This window comes from Staurois parvus, unplaced genomic scaffold (assembly GCF_062004578.1).
Source record: "Staurois parvus isolate SC_StPar_1 unplaced genomic scaffold, SC_StPar_1.0 ptg000570l, whole genome shotgun sequence".
Lineage (NCBI taxonomy): Eukaryota > Metazoa > Chordata > Amphibia > Anura > Ranidae > Staurois > Staurois parvus.
In genome coordinates this window covers 522,293-537,492 of record NW_028318366.1, presented here as the reverse complement: position 1 = coordinate 537,492, position 15,200 = coordinate 522,293, and the positions used below count along the sequence as shown (strand labels likewise).

Sequence of the window (15,200 nt, the reverse complement as noted above, 5' to 3'; positions counted from 1 at the left end):
ACCTCAGACTGTGTGGGACCGGGCCGGCCTTCCAACAGGGAAGAGCTTCTCCTGTACTGAGTGTGGGAAATGGTATGCAGTCAAGTCCAGTCTTTACGCACATCAGAGATTGCACAAGGGGGAGAAGCCGTATTCCTGTCCTGAGTGCGGGAAATGTTTTTCAGTCAAGTCCATTCTTTACAAACATCAGAAATCTCACACGGGGGAGAAGCCATATTCCTGTACTGAGTGCGGGAAATGTTTCAGTTCTAAAAACAGTCTTAATAGGCATAAAAGAACTCACACGGGGGAGAAGCCATATTCCTGTCTTGAGTGTGGGAAATGTTTTTCAGACAAGTCCAGTCTGCACACACATCAGAGATCTCACACGGGGGAGAAGCCGTATTCCTGTCCTGAGTGCGGGAAATGTTTTTCAGACAGGTCTGTTCTTTACACACATAAGAAATCTCACACGGGGGAGAAGTCGTATTCCTGTCCTGAGTGCAGGAAATGTTTCAGTTCTAAAAACAATTTTAATAGGCATAAAAGAACTCATACGGGGGAGAAGCCATATTCTTGTCCTGAGTGCGGGAAATGTTTTTCAGTCAAGTCCACACTTTACACACATCAAAGAACTCACATGGGGGAGAAGTCACATTCCTGTCCTGAGTGCGGGAAATGTTTTTTAGACAAGTCCTATCTTTACACACATCAGAGAACTCACACGGGAGAGAAGCTGTATTTCTGTCCTGAGTGCGGGAAATGTTTTTCAGGAAAGTTCAGTCTTCACAGACATCAGAGATCTCACACGGGGGAGAAGCCGTATTCCTGTTCTGTGTGCGGGAAATGTTTTTCCCAGAAGTCTGATCTTTCCACACATCAGAGATCTCACACAGGGGAGAAGCCGTTTTCCTGTCCTGAGTGCGGGAAATGTTTTTCCCAGAAGTCCCATCTTTCCAGACATCAGAGATCTCACACGGGGAAGAAGCCACTTTCCTGTCCTGAATGAGGAAATGTTCCCCACTTCAGTCCTGTCCTCCTGTACATCAGGGGTCCCACACAACCCTGGAGGTGTATTAGTGCCTTGAGTGCGGGAAATGTCTTCTAGATGAATGTTGCTGGACATCCCAGCTCTCATGTGGGGAAGAAGCACACCCTGATATACACCTCAGATATACTCCATGGCTGATCTTCATCATGGAAGAAACAGTTCATAAGGAGATCAGAGATCATCCAAAGACATGGATGAAGTGTGGGACCGGGTTGGCTATTGATGGCAGGAGAAGAATAAAAATGGAGTCCTGCCCTGTGATTGGCACATTGTGAGTACATTTTGTGGTGGGAGATTTCACAAACAGTTGGAGGTCTGTTTTAAGAAAAAGATAGTTGAATAAATGTGACCAACAGTCGCCCAGCCATGATGAATATTGGCCATATTTTTTCATACATCAATTTTTTAGCTCCATCTAGTGGTCATAATGTGGTATTGCACTAGTTTTTGCTGATTGAGAAATTTCAGAAAAAATCCCCATTATGGTCACTAGATGGAGCCGGCGATCATAGGAAATCACTGTGTTACTTAACATATGGCCTGATGTTGTCACAGCTGGAGGAATGATTGTCTCATTGGTCCAATGAATGTTCTCTAAATAGAGCCCTTGTTTTCCTTCATCAGACACAGCTCCATACTAATCCCTGAGACAGGAGTGGACTGACAACTCATGGGGCCCCTGGGCAATAGGGGATCATGGGGCCCCTGTGTCCTTGCCCAAACTCAAAAAAGCCTATGAAAAAGGTACCAGAGGCATCTCCTGGGGCCCCCTACTGACCCCGGGCCCTCGGGCAGTGCCTGAGTTTCCAAATGCTCAGTCCGCCCCTGACCTGAGGTCATACTCCAGCACTCTGAGGTCATGCTCCGGCACTCTGAGGTCATGCTCCGGCACTCTGAGGTCATGCTCCGGCACTCTGAGGTCATGCTCCGGCACTCTGAGGTCATGCTCCGGCACTCTGAGGTCACGCTCCGCCACTCTGAAGTCATACTCCGCCACTCTGAGGTCACACTCCCGCACTGTGAGACCCATAAAACTTTATTTTGGTAGTATTTATTCACTGCTGGAATTTTTATTTTTTTGATATATAAATGAAAATGTCCAAAAAAATGTTTCTTATAAAATTTTGCAAATAAATAATCTTTCTTCAAAAATCTTGGCCAGAATGTATTCAGATATCTTTTTAGTAAAAAAAAAAAAAAATTAGTTTATAACCAAAAATTATAATTTTTCAAAATTTTTTTTACATTTTTATGTTTTTATCATATTATTTATGTTTTTTATACCCATAAAGGCTGTAAAAGCAATAATTTCTCCTTCTCTCCAGCTGCATTTCTGCAGCCATTGAGAAATACTATGAGAGCTTTGATTGGTCACAGCTTGTCACATGGTACAAGTCTGTTGGGAATAGCCCTGTACCATGTGACCTCGGTGATCATTCACAGATTTCACTAGTAGTAAGCAATGATATCAGGAAGTGACATCTTCCTTACTACTGTTCATGTGATCACTTGTCTTCAGTTCACTGGTCTTCCCTGTGAATGGCTGTGCAGGGAAGGGGATGTCAGGACAAGTCTGATGATTGGAGGAGAGCAGGCTGAGCTCCCAGCACAGCTACAGAACTGACCACGCTGAGTTTTAATAGGAAATCAGAGTGACTGGCAGGATCACCGGGGATCTCACACAAAGGAAGCAATACAGAGAGAAGAGGAGACGTCTTCATACCAGGACATGGGACAGCCGGCACAGATCAGGAATAGGACATGTTGGAGGAACATATTCTTTGAAGGAGAAGTTCAGGCAAAGCTCTTTTGTCTGTACTTCTGTGGATCAGAGGAGTGCAGTTCATTCTGATCTCCTGTGACCCGTTTTCAGGTGAAGCCCGCTGTCAGCTGACGTCACTCAGCCGGTCCAGGCTGGGGAAAGATCCCGACATCAGAGTCTGGACCAGCCGCGCCCTCCCCCTTGTAGAACAATTAATTCAGCTATAACAGACGTCTGTATTCTTTCATATCTCTGTCTCCCCTACATGACAAGGAAAGTCACTCAGCTAGTGTAAGTTTAACTTTGCGTGTGTGAAAGGCTTTGAAAAACAGGTGTTCAAGATGAACCATGAAATGTCCATGTCTAAGAGGTAGCAGGTCATATGAACCATGAAATGTCCATGTCTAAGAGGCAGCAGGTCATATGAACCATGGTATGTCCATGTCTAAGAGGCAGCAGGTCATATGAACCATGAAATGTCCATGTCTAAGAGGCAGCAGGTCATATGAACCATGGCATGTCCATGTCTAAGAGGCAGCAGGTCATATGAACCATGGCATGTCCATGTCTAAGAGGCAGCAGGTCATATGAACCATGGCATGTCCATGTCTAAGAGGCAGCAGGTCATAAGCTGCTCTTAGGAATAGATACCGGAATGTAATAAGATATTGGAATGCAGTAGAAGCAAAGAGAGAATATGTCTTTATAAAGAAAATCATGTCTGATCCATAATATAGATAGATAATTATTTCATATAGTTCATTAATCAGTTAACAATCGTGTGTGATACGTATAGTGGGTGATTATTGTCTTTATGTTGAAAGTTGTAAAAGAGTAAGTTATGTGTAGCTCATGCATGTGTAGCTCATGTATGTGTAGCTCATGCATGTGTAGCTCATGTATGTATAGCTCATGTATGTGTAGCTCATGCAGGTGTAGCTCATGTAGGTGTAGCTCATGTATGTGTAGCTCATGTATGTGTAGGTTTAGCTCATGTAGGTGTAGCTCATGTAGGTGTAGCTCATGTAGGTGTAGCCCATGTATGTGTAGCTCATGTAGGTGTAGCTCATGCATGTGTAGCTCATGCATGTGTAGGTCATGCATGTGTAGCTCATGTATGTGTAGCTCACATAACAGTCCATTGTAACAGTATCATGTATTCTGTCATCTAAGAGGTTTGAAGATAACGTCACAGTAAGAGTTACAAGTAAAGAAGATTTACAAAAAAGGCTTTTACTTATTTAGCTCACACTGAATTAGGAAGTAACTGTTTAGTGGGTTGGCTCTTTTTAAACATATATAAGAAGTGCCTTGGACATAGAGGCCCTGATTTACTAAGAATTGAGTCTACCAGCAGACGCTGAACATTCAGGCAGACTCAATTCAAACACTCTAGACCTGTCAGTCTTCTGAAAGGCGTCTCGCAAACTCATTGAAAAGCGTCTACTTTGTAGACTCTTTCCTGTTAGTAAATGTGGAATCACGTCTGGCACATTTTTAGGTGCAATACCGGATATGTTTGCTAGGTGGCGCACAAGCGCAGGCTTTGTCCCCGTTGGCGTTTTTCTGTTTGCATGTGAGAATACTTATAATTTAAAGTAAAAAGTACACCTATATATATTTTGGGTTGCTGTTTCATTTCCTAATGAATGTCATACATTCTTTTTTCGAATGTCAAACATTTTCACACTTATATCTCAAATAATTGGGAATGTCTAGTTCTAATTTCCCAATATAATGATATATCTTCCTTCTCTTTAATCATGTAACTATTCTATGTTAAAGTAATGGTGCAGCGCTATAAATGCATGTTATCAATCATAAACGGATGTAAAATCAAAAACATGCAAACAAGTACCACATGTGCCATTCATAGGCACTCTCTGAGTTGGTACTCTCACATGAAGGACATTCCATTATTCAGGAATGATTAGATGAACGTTTTTATCACCATTTACCAGTTTACATCATTATTGTATTTTTTTGATTTTACATGCGTTGATGATTGATAACATGCATTTATAGCAATACACCATTACTTTAACATATTTCTATTCTGGGACTGTTGCCAATACCCTGAGTGCTGCTACCTTCATATCTATACCTAGATTTATATTCATCTTGTGTAATACCATTTTAGTAGTCTACAGGTGAAACTCACTGCAAGATGCTTGAAGTCCAGTGTGAAGTTTCCACAGTCTGTGTGGATTTGGGGAGCCATGTCATCTGCTGGTGTTGGTCCACTGTGCTTCATTAAGTCCAGGGTCAACGCAGCCGTCTACCAGGAGATTTTGGAGCACTTCATGCTTCCTTCCGCAGACGAGCTTTATGGGGAGGCTGACTTCATTTTCCAGCAGGACTTGGCTCCGCCCACACTTCAAAAAGCACCAAAACCTGGTTCAATGACCGTGGGATTACTGTGCTTGATTGGCCAGCAAACTCGCCTGACCTGAACCCCATAGAGAATCTATGGGGCATTGCCAAGAGAAAGATGAGAGACATGAGACCGAACAATGCAGAAAAGCTGAAGGCCGCTATTGAAGCATCCTGGTCTTCCATAACACCTCAGCAGTGCCACAGGCTGATAGCTTCCATGCCACGCCGCATTGAGGCAGTAATTGCTGCAAAAGGGGCCCAAACCAAGTACTGAGTACATATGCAGCTTCTACTTTTCAGAGGTCCGATATTGTTCTATGTACAATCCGTGTTTTATTGATTGCATGGAATATTCTCATTTTCTGAGATTGTGGATTTGGGGTTTTCATGAGCTGTAAGCCATAATCATCACAATGATGACAAATCACGGCTTGAACTATCTTGCTTTGCATGTAATGAGTCTATCTCATATATTAGTTTCACCTTTTAAGTTGCATTGCTGAAATAAATCAACTTTTGCACCATATTCTAATTTTTCGAGTTTCACCTGTATATAATTTTACCAGCGCTCGCTTTATCATTATTTGTAAACAATGTAACTATTCTACATTGCAGCTCAAACTCCATATCCCTCAGTGGCTGAGTGGTTAGAACTCAGAACTTACTGCACTGGGGTCATGGGTTCTAATCCCAGTCATGGCTGCACCTGTCTGCATCTCAGTTTGCATGCTTTCTCTGCACGGGTGTGTTTCTGCCAACACTCCAAAGACATGCTGTTCGGTTAATTGGGCCTAGTATATGTCAGAGTTTCTGGTCTTATGCAGGCCATAGACGGGTCAAAAACCAGCTGTTTTTTTAAAACGAAAAATCGATCGTTCAATAGGCCAACATTAGCACCAATGGTTCATATAAAATATAATAGCGGACTAGAATTCTTCTTCTTTTTCTTCGTCTTGCATGACATGGCTCATGCGCAGATTTTTTTATCGGTAAAACGATCGGCCGATTTCCCCATCATTGCCGGGAAAATCAGGCAAGTCAAAATCCGCTGTGTCCTGTTCTTCTGACAAGTTTGAAACTTTCAATTTTCCTTCTGTTTATATTTCATTACAACTTTATCTTCTCTAAGGCTGAGTTCACACTAGCTTTGTCAGCAGGCTTCAGACAGGCGTTTGGGAAGCATTTTTTACACTTCTCAAATGCCTATGAAAATTCTGCAGATGGCAGCACACAGCGCTGTTCACACTGAAGCGTTAGCATTGCGTCACGGCAAAACTGGCGCCTCATGTCGAGTCAGGAGGAGTTGAAGCCTCGCATTTAAGTCTATGGTGCAGCTCCTCGAATGCCTGGCAGACGTTTGCGGTGCAGTTGCGAGGAATTTTCGGAGCGTCAATACCATTTAACTTCATTACAGGCATTTGTGGTGCAGTTTTAACTCTTGGTAATTGCTTATCACATGCCTCAAAACCGCACATAGGGCGTTTGGGGAGCATTTGAGGAGCATAAAAAACGCTTCCCAGACACCTGTCCAATGCTATAGGGGCGTATGGCAAGAGTTAGAAATAAAGTCACGTGTGAACGAGCGCTTAAACCTCTCTCCTTATACAACTTGTCCCCTCCCCCACCCCCCCTGTCATCACCTGTTCCCTCCCCCACCCCCCCTGTCATCACCTGTTCCCTCCCCCACCCCCCCAGTCATCACCTGTTCCCCTCCCCCACCCCCCTGTCATCACCTGTTCATCTCCCCCACCTCCCCGTCATCACCTGTTCCCTCCCCCACCCCCCCAGTCATCACCTGTTCCCTACCCCACCCCCGTCATCACCTGTTCCCCCCCACCCCCCCGTCATCACCTGTTCCCTCCCCCACCCCCCCTGTCATCACCTGTTCCCTCCCCCACCCCCCCTGTCATCACCTGTTCCCTCCCCCACCCTCCTGTCATCACCTGTTCCCTCCCCCACCCTCCTGTCATCACCTGTTCCCCTCCCCCACCCCCCTGTCATCACCTGTTCATCTCCCCCACCCCCTTGTCATCACCTATTCCCCCTCCCCCCATCATCACCTGTTCCCCTCCCCCCATCATCACCTGTTCCCCTCCCCCACCCCCTGTCATCACCTGTCCCCCCATCATCACCTGTCCCCCCCCATCATCACCTGTTCCCCTCCCCCCATCATCACCTGTTCCCCTCCCCCACCCCCCCATCTCACCACTAGTCTGATTGAATTCACAATTCCTGGTCAGTCCCGTTCCCTGACCTCTAATAACCTTTAGAGTCAGTTCACACTACATGTGTTTCAGTTGCTTTTTTTCATCCAAAACGCACAGAAAGAAGGTTATATGGTTGTCAATGTCATAGTTCACATCAGCGCTTGCAGTTCCAGTGCGTTGGAGGTGCTGTCAAAAAAGTCAAACAGGCTGCATTGTTTATGCATAGAACTGTACTGGAACGCGGTAAAACGCACATGTCCCTAATTAAGTTTAAGAAAAAAAGAGGGGGAAAAATTAACTGGAATGCATAAAAAATGCACTGGAACACGTCAAAAACGCATCCAAACTGCACTGGAACACGCTAAACATGCATCAAAAAAGTGCATGCAAACACGCATCTGGAACACATCTAGACTGTTTCTATAGTGTGAACTGACCCTTAGGACTTGTTCACACCATTGGTGGTGCAGAAACGCATGCAAAAGCACACATTGTCCAGCACAGCAAAGAAATGCAATGCCCTCTGCAGATCTGCGCAGGTATCATGATGAAAACGTAATTGCACCTCCACATGTCTAGTAAACACAGAGGCATTCACAGCCACCAAAACGCATGGCACCACACTACTGTGCGGTTAGGTGCAACACACTTTTACAATAACATGCCTGCAGTATTTCTGCATGTTCCCACACGTCAGGCAGCCCATTGAAATTAATGAGCTGAGGAAAAAAAGTAAAAAATACCCCATTCACACAGGTCCTCTGTCCTGTACAGTATGAATGAGGGGGTTGTTTATGTGGCTGGAGCCACCTGTATAGTTAGGAAGAACCTTGAACCTCTGCTATGTACCTCAATGGATCTAGGAATTGGACATGTTTTCAACTGAAAATACAATTATTAGTAATGTTTCCCCAGCAAATGAGGATCAGCTCCTCGGTGGAGAACAGCGATCTCGCCATGTCCACATGTGGTCTGGAATTCAACAAAAGAACAATTCACAAAACTAAAAAATAGACTTGTAAATGACCACTAAACTCTCCTAACTACACTCCCATCCACTAACACTCCCATCCACTAACACTTCCGGGTGTGTGCAAACGTCCTTCCGCCAACGTCATGACGTATTTCCAGTATGACAGCTGCTCTAGCGCCTTCTCCAACAGTCGTCTTGGCGTTTATTTGTGCACCATAGCAATTTTACATGCGGCTCCATTGTGTATATGACATTCACAAATATATGTTTGCAGTTCTATTGTGGATTTGGCATTGGTGAATGTATGCTTGCAGCTATACTGTGTATATGACATTGGTGAATGTATGCTTGCAGCTCTACTGTGTATATGACATTGGTGAATGTATGCTTGCAGCTATACTGTGTATATGACATTGGTGAACGTATGCTTGCAGCTATACTGTGTATATGACATTGGTGAACGTATGCTTGCAGCTCTACTGTGTATATGACATTGGTGAATGTATGCTTGCAGCTATACTGTGTATATGACATTGGTGAACGTATGCTTGCAGCTATACTGTGTATATGACATTGGTGAACGTATGCTTGCAGCTATACTGTGTATATGACATTGGTGAATGTATGCTTGCAGCTCTACTGTGTATATGACATTGGTGAATATATATTTGCCAGTAAAGGCCCAAAGTCAACATAAATTGGGGGCCCAATTTATTACTGTTAAGCGGATTGTAGAAAAAGAATAGCTAGCTGCACCTTGAACAGGACCTATTCATTGGTACATAACAATGTCTTGTCGTGCAATAGAGGGCTTTTGGTTTGTTAGTTTGGACATACTTGCACATGTGCGCTCTAACAAGGAAGATTTGGGCATATTATATAGCTAGCAAAAATAAGTGTTATGGCTGCTAGTACATTTCAGATACTTATATAGCGCTGGTAATTTACACAGCGCTTTACATATAGATGTGGTAAATTCACATCAGTCCCTAACCCTCAAGGGGCGTACTAAGAGCCCTAACTTACATTCATACATATACTAGGGCCAATTTTTACAGGATCCAATTAACTTACCAGCATGTCTTTAGAGTGTGCAAGGAAACCGGGGTACTCAAGGGGCGTACAATCTATGGTCCCTAACTTACATTCATACATACACATACTAAGGAACAATTTAGACAAGAGCCAATTAACCTACCAGCATGTGTTTGGAGTGTGGGAGGAAACCGGAGTACCCGGAGGAAACCCACACAGGCACAGGGAGAACATGCAAACTCCAGGCAGAAGGTGCCATGGCTGGGATTCAAACCAATGACCCTAGTACTGCCAGGTGGAAGTGCTAACCATTTAGCCACTGTGCAACATTCAACTAGAACATGAAATAATCCCCCCCAAAAATACATAGTCCAAATGTTTATTGATCAAATACACATTCCACATTTATTTGGACAGCAACAAAAAGCTACATTCAATATCTTTGTGATAAAAAAAACCCCCACAGGATTGATGTTGCTAAAATAGAACGGTCCTGCTCATAAGAGCTTACAATCTAAAAGATGATACTTCTAATGAACTGTGCTTTCACAGGTTACAGCAGGAAACAAACGGTTAATATGAATCACTTGGCCTTATTCACAAAACAAGCTGCAGATTGAAATATCAACATAAAAATACATACGTGCCAAAATAAAAACACCTCCCCCCTCCCCAAATCCCCCACACATACATTTCTCACCATTTTTGTCTGAAAACTGCATTTCATTCTAAATAAAGCAAACTTGGAAGAGCAGAGCAATGGACATGTGTTAGGATTACAATGCAAAGATAATAAACACAATCATTGTACAATAACACACAAACACACCTTAGAAGGAAGAACATGCAAAACATTTACAGCCCACATCAAAACACAGCGTGAGTGTGGCCTGGGGGCAATTCACTACAATATCTCTCCCCCCCCAACACAGCGTGAGTGTGGCCTGGGGCAATTCACTACAATATCTCTTCCTCCTCAAACCACCACAGACAAGGACTTGCAGAAAATAATGTGCCTGTACAAGGCAAAAATCAGCACACAACTGCATCTCTTTATATAAGGTAGGCCACACCAACCACTGTCATTCATTTGGTCAGAGAAAGTGTTTGCACCTGATGAATCCTCTTCCCACCTGCGGTAACCCTTGGTATACAGGCCCCACAAATCAGAGTCAGAAAGAAAGCCACAGTGACGTGTATCTGTGCAGCATACAACAGAACATTGAACAGGGATGTGAAAGGGAACCCTATTGGTAATATTTCTTGGCCCTATGGGCACAATTCACTGCAGATTATCACATGAGTTAAGGCAGTCACATGACCACATCTCGCATGCAATACTGAAAATGTCAATTCACTTTTGCTAGTATGCAGCATTTCCCATAAATCGGAAAACACTCAGGAAATCAAACATAAAAAGGCCTTACACCGCGGTCACATCAAAGCCGATTTAAGATGCTGATTTCCCTGCGATTTGCAAGACATCTGACACAGATATCTATGCAAATTACCACAAAAGTAGTACATGTACTACTTTAGAAATCAGTGTCGGAAACGCACCCATGTGACTGCTCTAATAGCAGACAAAAGGGTGCGACTTGGCATACGATTTGCAAGTCGCATGTCATGCAAATTGCATGCCAAGTCGCATCCAGGGTGCACAATTTCAGGTGCGATTTTGGAATTGAAATTGTACCTGATATCCGATCTAATGAATGTGGATCTGAGTGTCTTAACGTAAGCGATTTGCTGCAGCACAATTTCAAAAGTAGTTCTCGTCTAACTTTTTCAGCATTTTGTAGTGATTTTACATATAGACTACAATAGAAATCGCAGTGCAAAACACAATTGAAAACGCAATAACTCATTGGTAAATCTACAGAAAACACGGTGAAATTGCCAACAAAAAGCACAATTTTAAATCACATCTAGTTTGAACCAAGCAGGCAATTCAACAAAGGAAATAAATCTTTGAAGGCATGCGGTATCTGCATGCTCAGATAAGGGTCTGTTATGGATTGGGGGGGGACTCCATGCCATTATTTTATTAATTTTTTTAATCCTTTTCTCTCTCTCGCTCACTCTTCTCATGGTTTAACAAACCTTCCTAAAAGGGGGTGGAGTGCAAACCAGCATTATCCAATCAATTATTAGTCCAGGCCCTTATCTCATCCCATCATTTGACATTCACGTAAGGTGCTACTTTAAAGGTGATTGAACAGACAAGGCCTCATTCTATTTCACATTCTAGGGATCATTTAAACAGAAAGCAAAGATGCTGCCACCTGCACATGTATGTTAGGGTAGTCACACGAAGATTATGCAAATTCATTGCTGTGGTTGGGATTGAAACCAACAACCCTAGCGTTGTGAGGCAGCAGTGATAACCACTAATCCACAGAGCTGTTGAACACTAATCCTGCCTGTATTTCTGTGGTGTGAATCAATCCTAGGTCCCTGGGCAAGGTCAGTGTAACTAGCCAGATATCTCCAATGTGACACAAATGTTGTACTATGTTGCCAATTCAGATGTATGTTGGTTCTATGTATCCCAATACAAAGGATTGCAATACTAATACAGGCGTACCTCGGTGTACCAACGCCTCGGTTAACGGAATTTTCAGTTTACGAATGAAAATCCATTGAAAATAATGCCTCAGTTTACACAATACAAAGTGTATGTCGGCGCTGATTTTTAAATGCAAATGCCGCCTTTTTTTTTTCTTCACTATAGTTCACAAGCTTAGAAGTCACTTTCCCCGAAGTTACAGAAAACTTTGTATCTTTTAATAAACTCAAAGTAAACATTGTTTCCTTTAGGGATATAAACTCCAAGAAAACTTTCTCTTTTAGCTGGGGGAAGTGACAGGTGAATTTCTGAGCTATAGTGAAGAAAATAAAAGGGAGAATTACATTCAAAAACCAGCACCATAATAAATAAAAAACGGCATGGGGTCCCCCCTCCCATCCACACCAAGCCACTCAGGTCTGGTATAGATCGTAAGGGATAACCTCATGACAAAACAAAAAAAATGGCATGGGGCCCCCCAAATCCATACCAAACCCTTATCCGAGCAAGCAGCCCGGCAGGTCAGGAAAAGGGGGGTTGAGCAAGCGCTCCGCCCCTCCTGAACCATACCAGGCCACATGCCCTCAACATGGGGGGGTGCTTTGGGGTAGGGGGGCTCCCCCCAAAGCACCTTATCCCCATGTTGATGGGGACAAGAGCCTCTTCCTGATAACCCTGGCCGGCGGTTTTTGGGGTCTGCGGGCAGGGGGCTTATCAGAATCTGGAAGCCCCCTTTATCAAGGGGGCCACCAGATTCCAGCCCCCCCTTTGTGAATGAGTATGGGGTACATGGTACTGCTACTCATTCACAAAAAAAGCAAAAATGTAACATAAAAAAAGACAGGACATGGTATTTGAGAAGTCCTTTAATAAAAGAAGAATCTAAAAGAATGTCCCCCGAAGTAGATCCAACGTCAATCACGAAACCCGCCACCGGCGACCCACAAAAAGAAAAAAGGTTTTGTTCCCGACGATGGCTGCCCAGACCTGTGCTCTAAGCCTGGTTGACAGCTCTCAAATATGTAAGAGGCGGAGCCACCTGGGGACATCATCCGAGTGACCCATGACACATGCTTGACCCCTGATGTACAGGAAGACAGGACTTCAGTGAGGAACATTTCCTCACTCAGGACAGGAAAGTGGCTTCTCCCCTGTGTGAGATATTTGATGTCTGTAAAGACTAGACTTCTGTGAAAAACATTTTCCACACTCAGAACAGGAATATGGCTTTTCCCCTGTGTGCAATCTCTAATGTAGTTTAAGTTGGGACTTCACTGAAAAACATTTCCCGCACTCAGGACAGGAATACGGCTTCTCCCCCGTGTGAGATCTCTGATATGTGTGTGAAGATTGGAATTCTCTGAAAAACATTTCCCACACTCAGAACAGTAATACGGCTTTCACCCCGTGTGAAATTTATGATGTGTGTGAAGACTAGACTTCCGTGAAAAACATTTCCCGCAACTACAGGACAAGACTACAGCTTCTGCCCCATGTGAGATCTCTGATGTTTATGAAGAATGGACTTAGCTGAAAAGCATTTCCGGCACTCAGGACAGGAATATGGCTTTTCCCCTGTATGAGATCTCTGATGTTTGTAAAGCCTGGACTTCACTGAAAAACATTTCCCACACTCAGGACAGGAATATGGCTTCTCCCCCGTGTGAGATTTCTGGTGTATGTAAAGATAATACTTCAGTGTAAAACATTTACCACATTCAGAGCAGGAATGTGGCTTTTCCCCCGTGTGAGATCTCTGATGTGTGTAAAGACTGGACTTCACTGAAAAACATTTCCCACACTCAGGACAGGAATACGGCTTCTCCCCCGTGTGAGATCTCTGATGTGTGTAAAGACTGGATTTTTGTGAAAAACATTTCCCGCACTCAGGACAGGAATACGGCTTCTCCCCCGTGTGAGATCTCTGATGTGTGTTAAGACTGGATTTTTGTGAAAAACATTTCCCACACTCAGGACAGGAATACGGCTTCTCCCTTGTGTGAGATCTTTTATGCAAATTAAGATGAGATTTAGAATGGAAACATTTCCCACACTCAGGACAGGAATATGGCTTCTCTCCTGTGTGAGATCTTTTATGCCTATTAAGATTGGAATTACAATGGAAACATTTCCCGCACTCAGTACAGGTGAAGCTCTTCCCTGTTGGAAGGCTGGCCCGGTCCCGCACAGTCTGAGGTTCCTCAGGATACGAGGAATCCGATGGTCCAGCTACACTGGGTGATGCCGGATGGACATTGGAGGGAGCCGGGTTTTTTCCTGGACTATACTGTGTGATGTCCTCATCTTCTACTTTCCACTCTGGAGACAAAGTGAGACAATCCTCAGAGGTTTTCCTCATCTCCCGGCCATGGACTAAAATACAAAGACAAAGAGGATTACTAGACAGGAGCTGATTGGTTCCCCCAAACCAGGACTCCACCCACATCAGGCAGCTTGGTCTCTGAGGAGCTTACCATTCCACCCTCAAGGGAACTAGGAAATGGCTCCTCTGATCTCCTACCAGGTCATTTCTTTATTCATGGACCTTAGTCAGAGAGTGAGGAAACAACCAGAACTGTCTTTTATAGGAGGGACAGTGATGAGGGGATTATAGGACGAGGGTCCCCACCCCCTCTATCACTCATCGCCATCTTCCCAACACAAGAAGTACTGCACTTCCTTATTTAGTCCATGATTTAGTCATGAAGAACAGCGGGGCTGAGCCCCACCAGAGGTCAGAGAGTGAGGATGGGGGGAGAACCACCAAGATGAAGACTGGACTGATCCTGAAGACCACCATCATTGGGGTATTGACTCCTCCCTCATTATCACTTTCTGTTTAAGGGTCCAAAGTTGGAGGATGTTATCACATTATTATCACCATGTAAAAGTCTGTGCTCCAATCACATCATCCGATATAAAATGTCCAGCTAGAAGGAAATGGGTGTAACAAAAGAGAATACATATTATGTGTATATATAGCAGTGGGGGGAGGGGGGAGAGCAGAAGTCAGGACTATGGAATGTACAACACAGAGAATGTAGTGCAGGGGTCAGGAGTATGTAATGTACAACAGAGTATATAGTGCAGGGGTCAGGAGTATGTAATGTACAACATAGAGTATATAGTGCAGGGGTCAGGAGTATGTAATGTACAACATAGAGTATATAGTGCAGGGGTCAGGAGTATGGAATGTACAACATAGAGTATATAGTGCAGGGGTCAGGAGGATGTAATGTACAACATAG

The 15,200-nt window shown here is 43.8% G+C and overlaps 1 protein-coding gene across 1 annotated transcript; it reads right to left on the bottom strand.

Moving 5' to 3' along the window:
* Positions 1-12,232: 12,232 nt before the first annotated feature.
* On the bottom strand, positions 12,233-14,321 carry LOC149450577 (uncharacterized). The gene has a single exon (XM_089691733.1). The coding sequence runs from the start codon at positions 14,309-14,311 to the stop codon at positions 13,430-13,432; it is 882 nt and encodes a 293-aa protein (XP_089547859.1). The 5' UTR covers positions 14,312-14,321; the 3' UTR covers positions 12,233-13,429.
* Between the last annotated feature and the right edge of the window lie 879 nt (positions 14,322-15,200).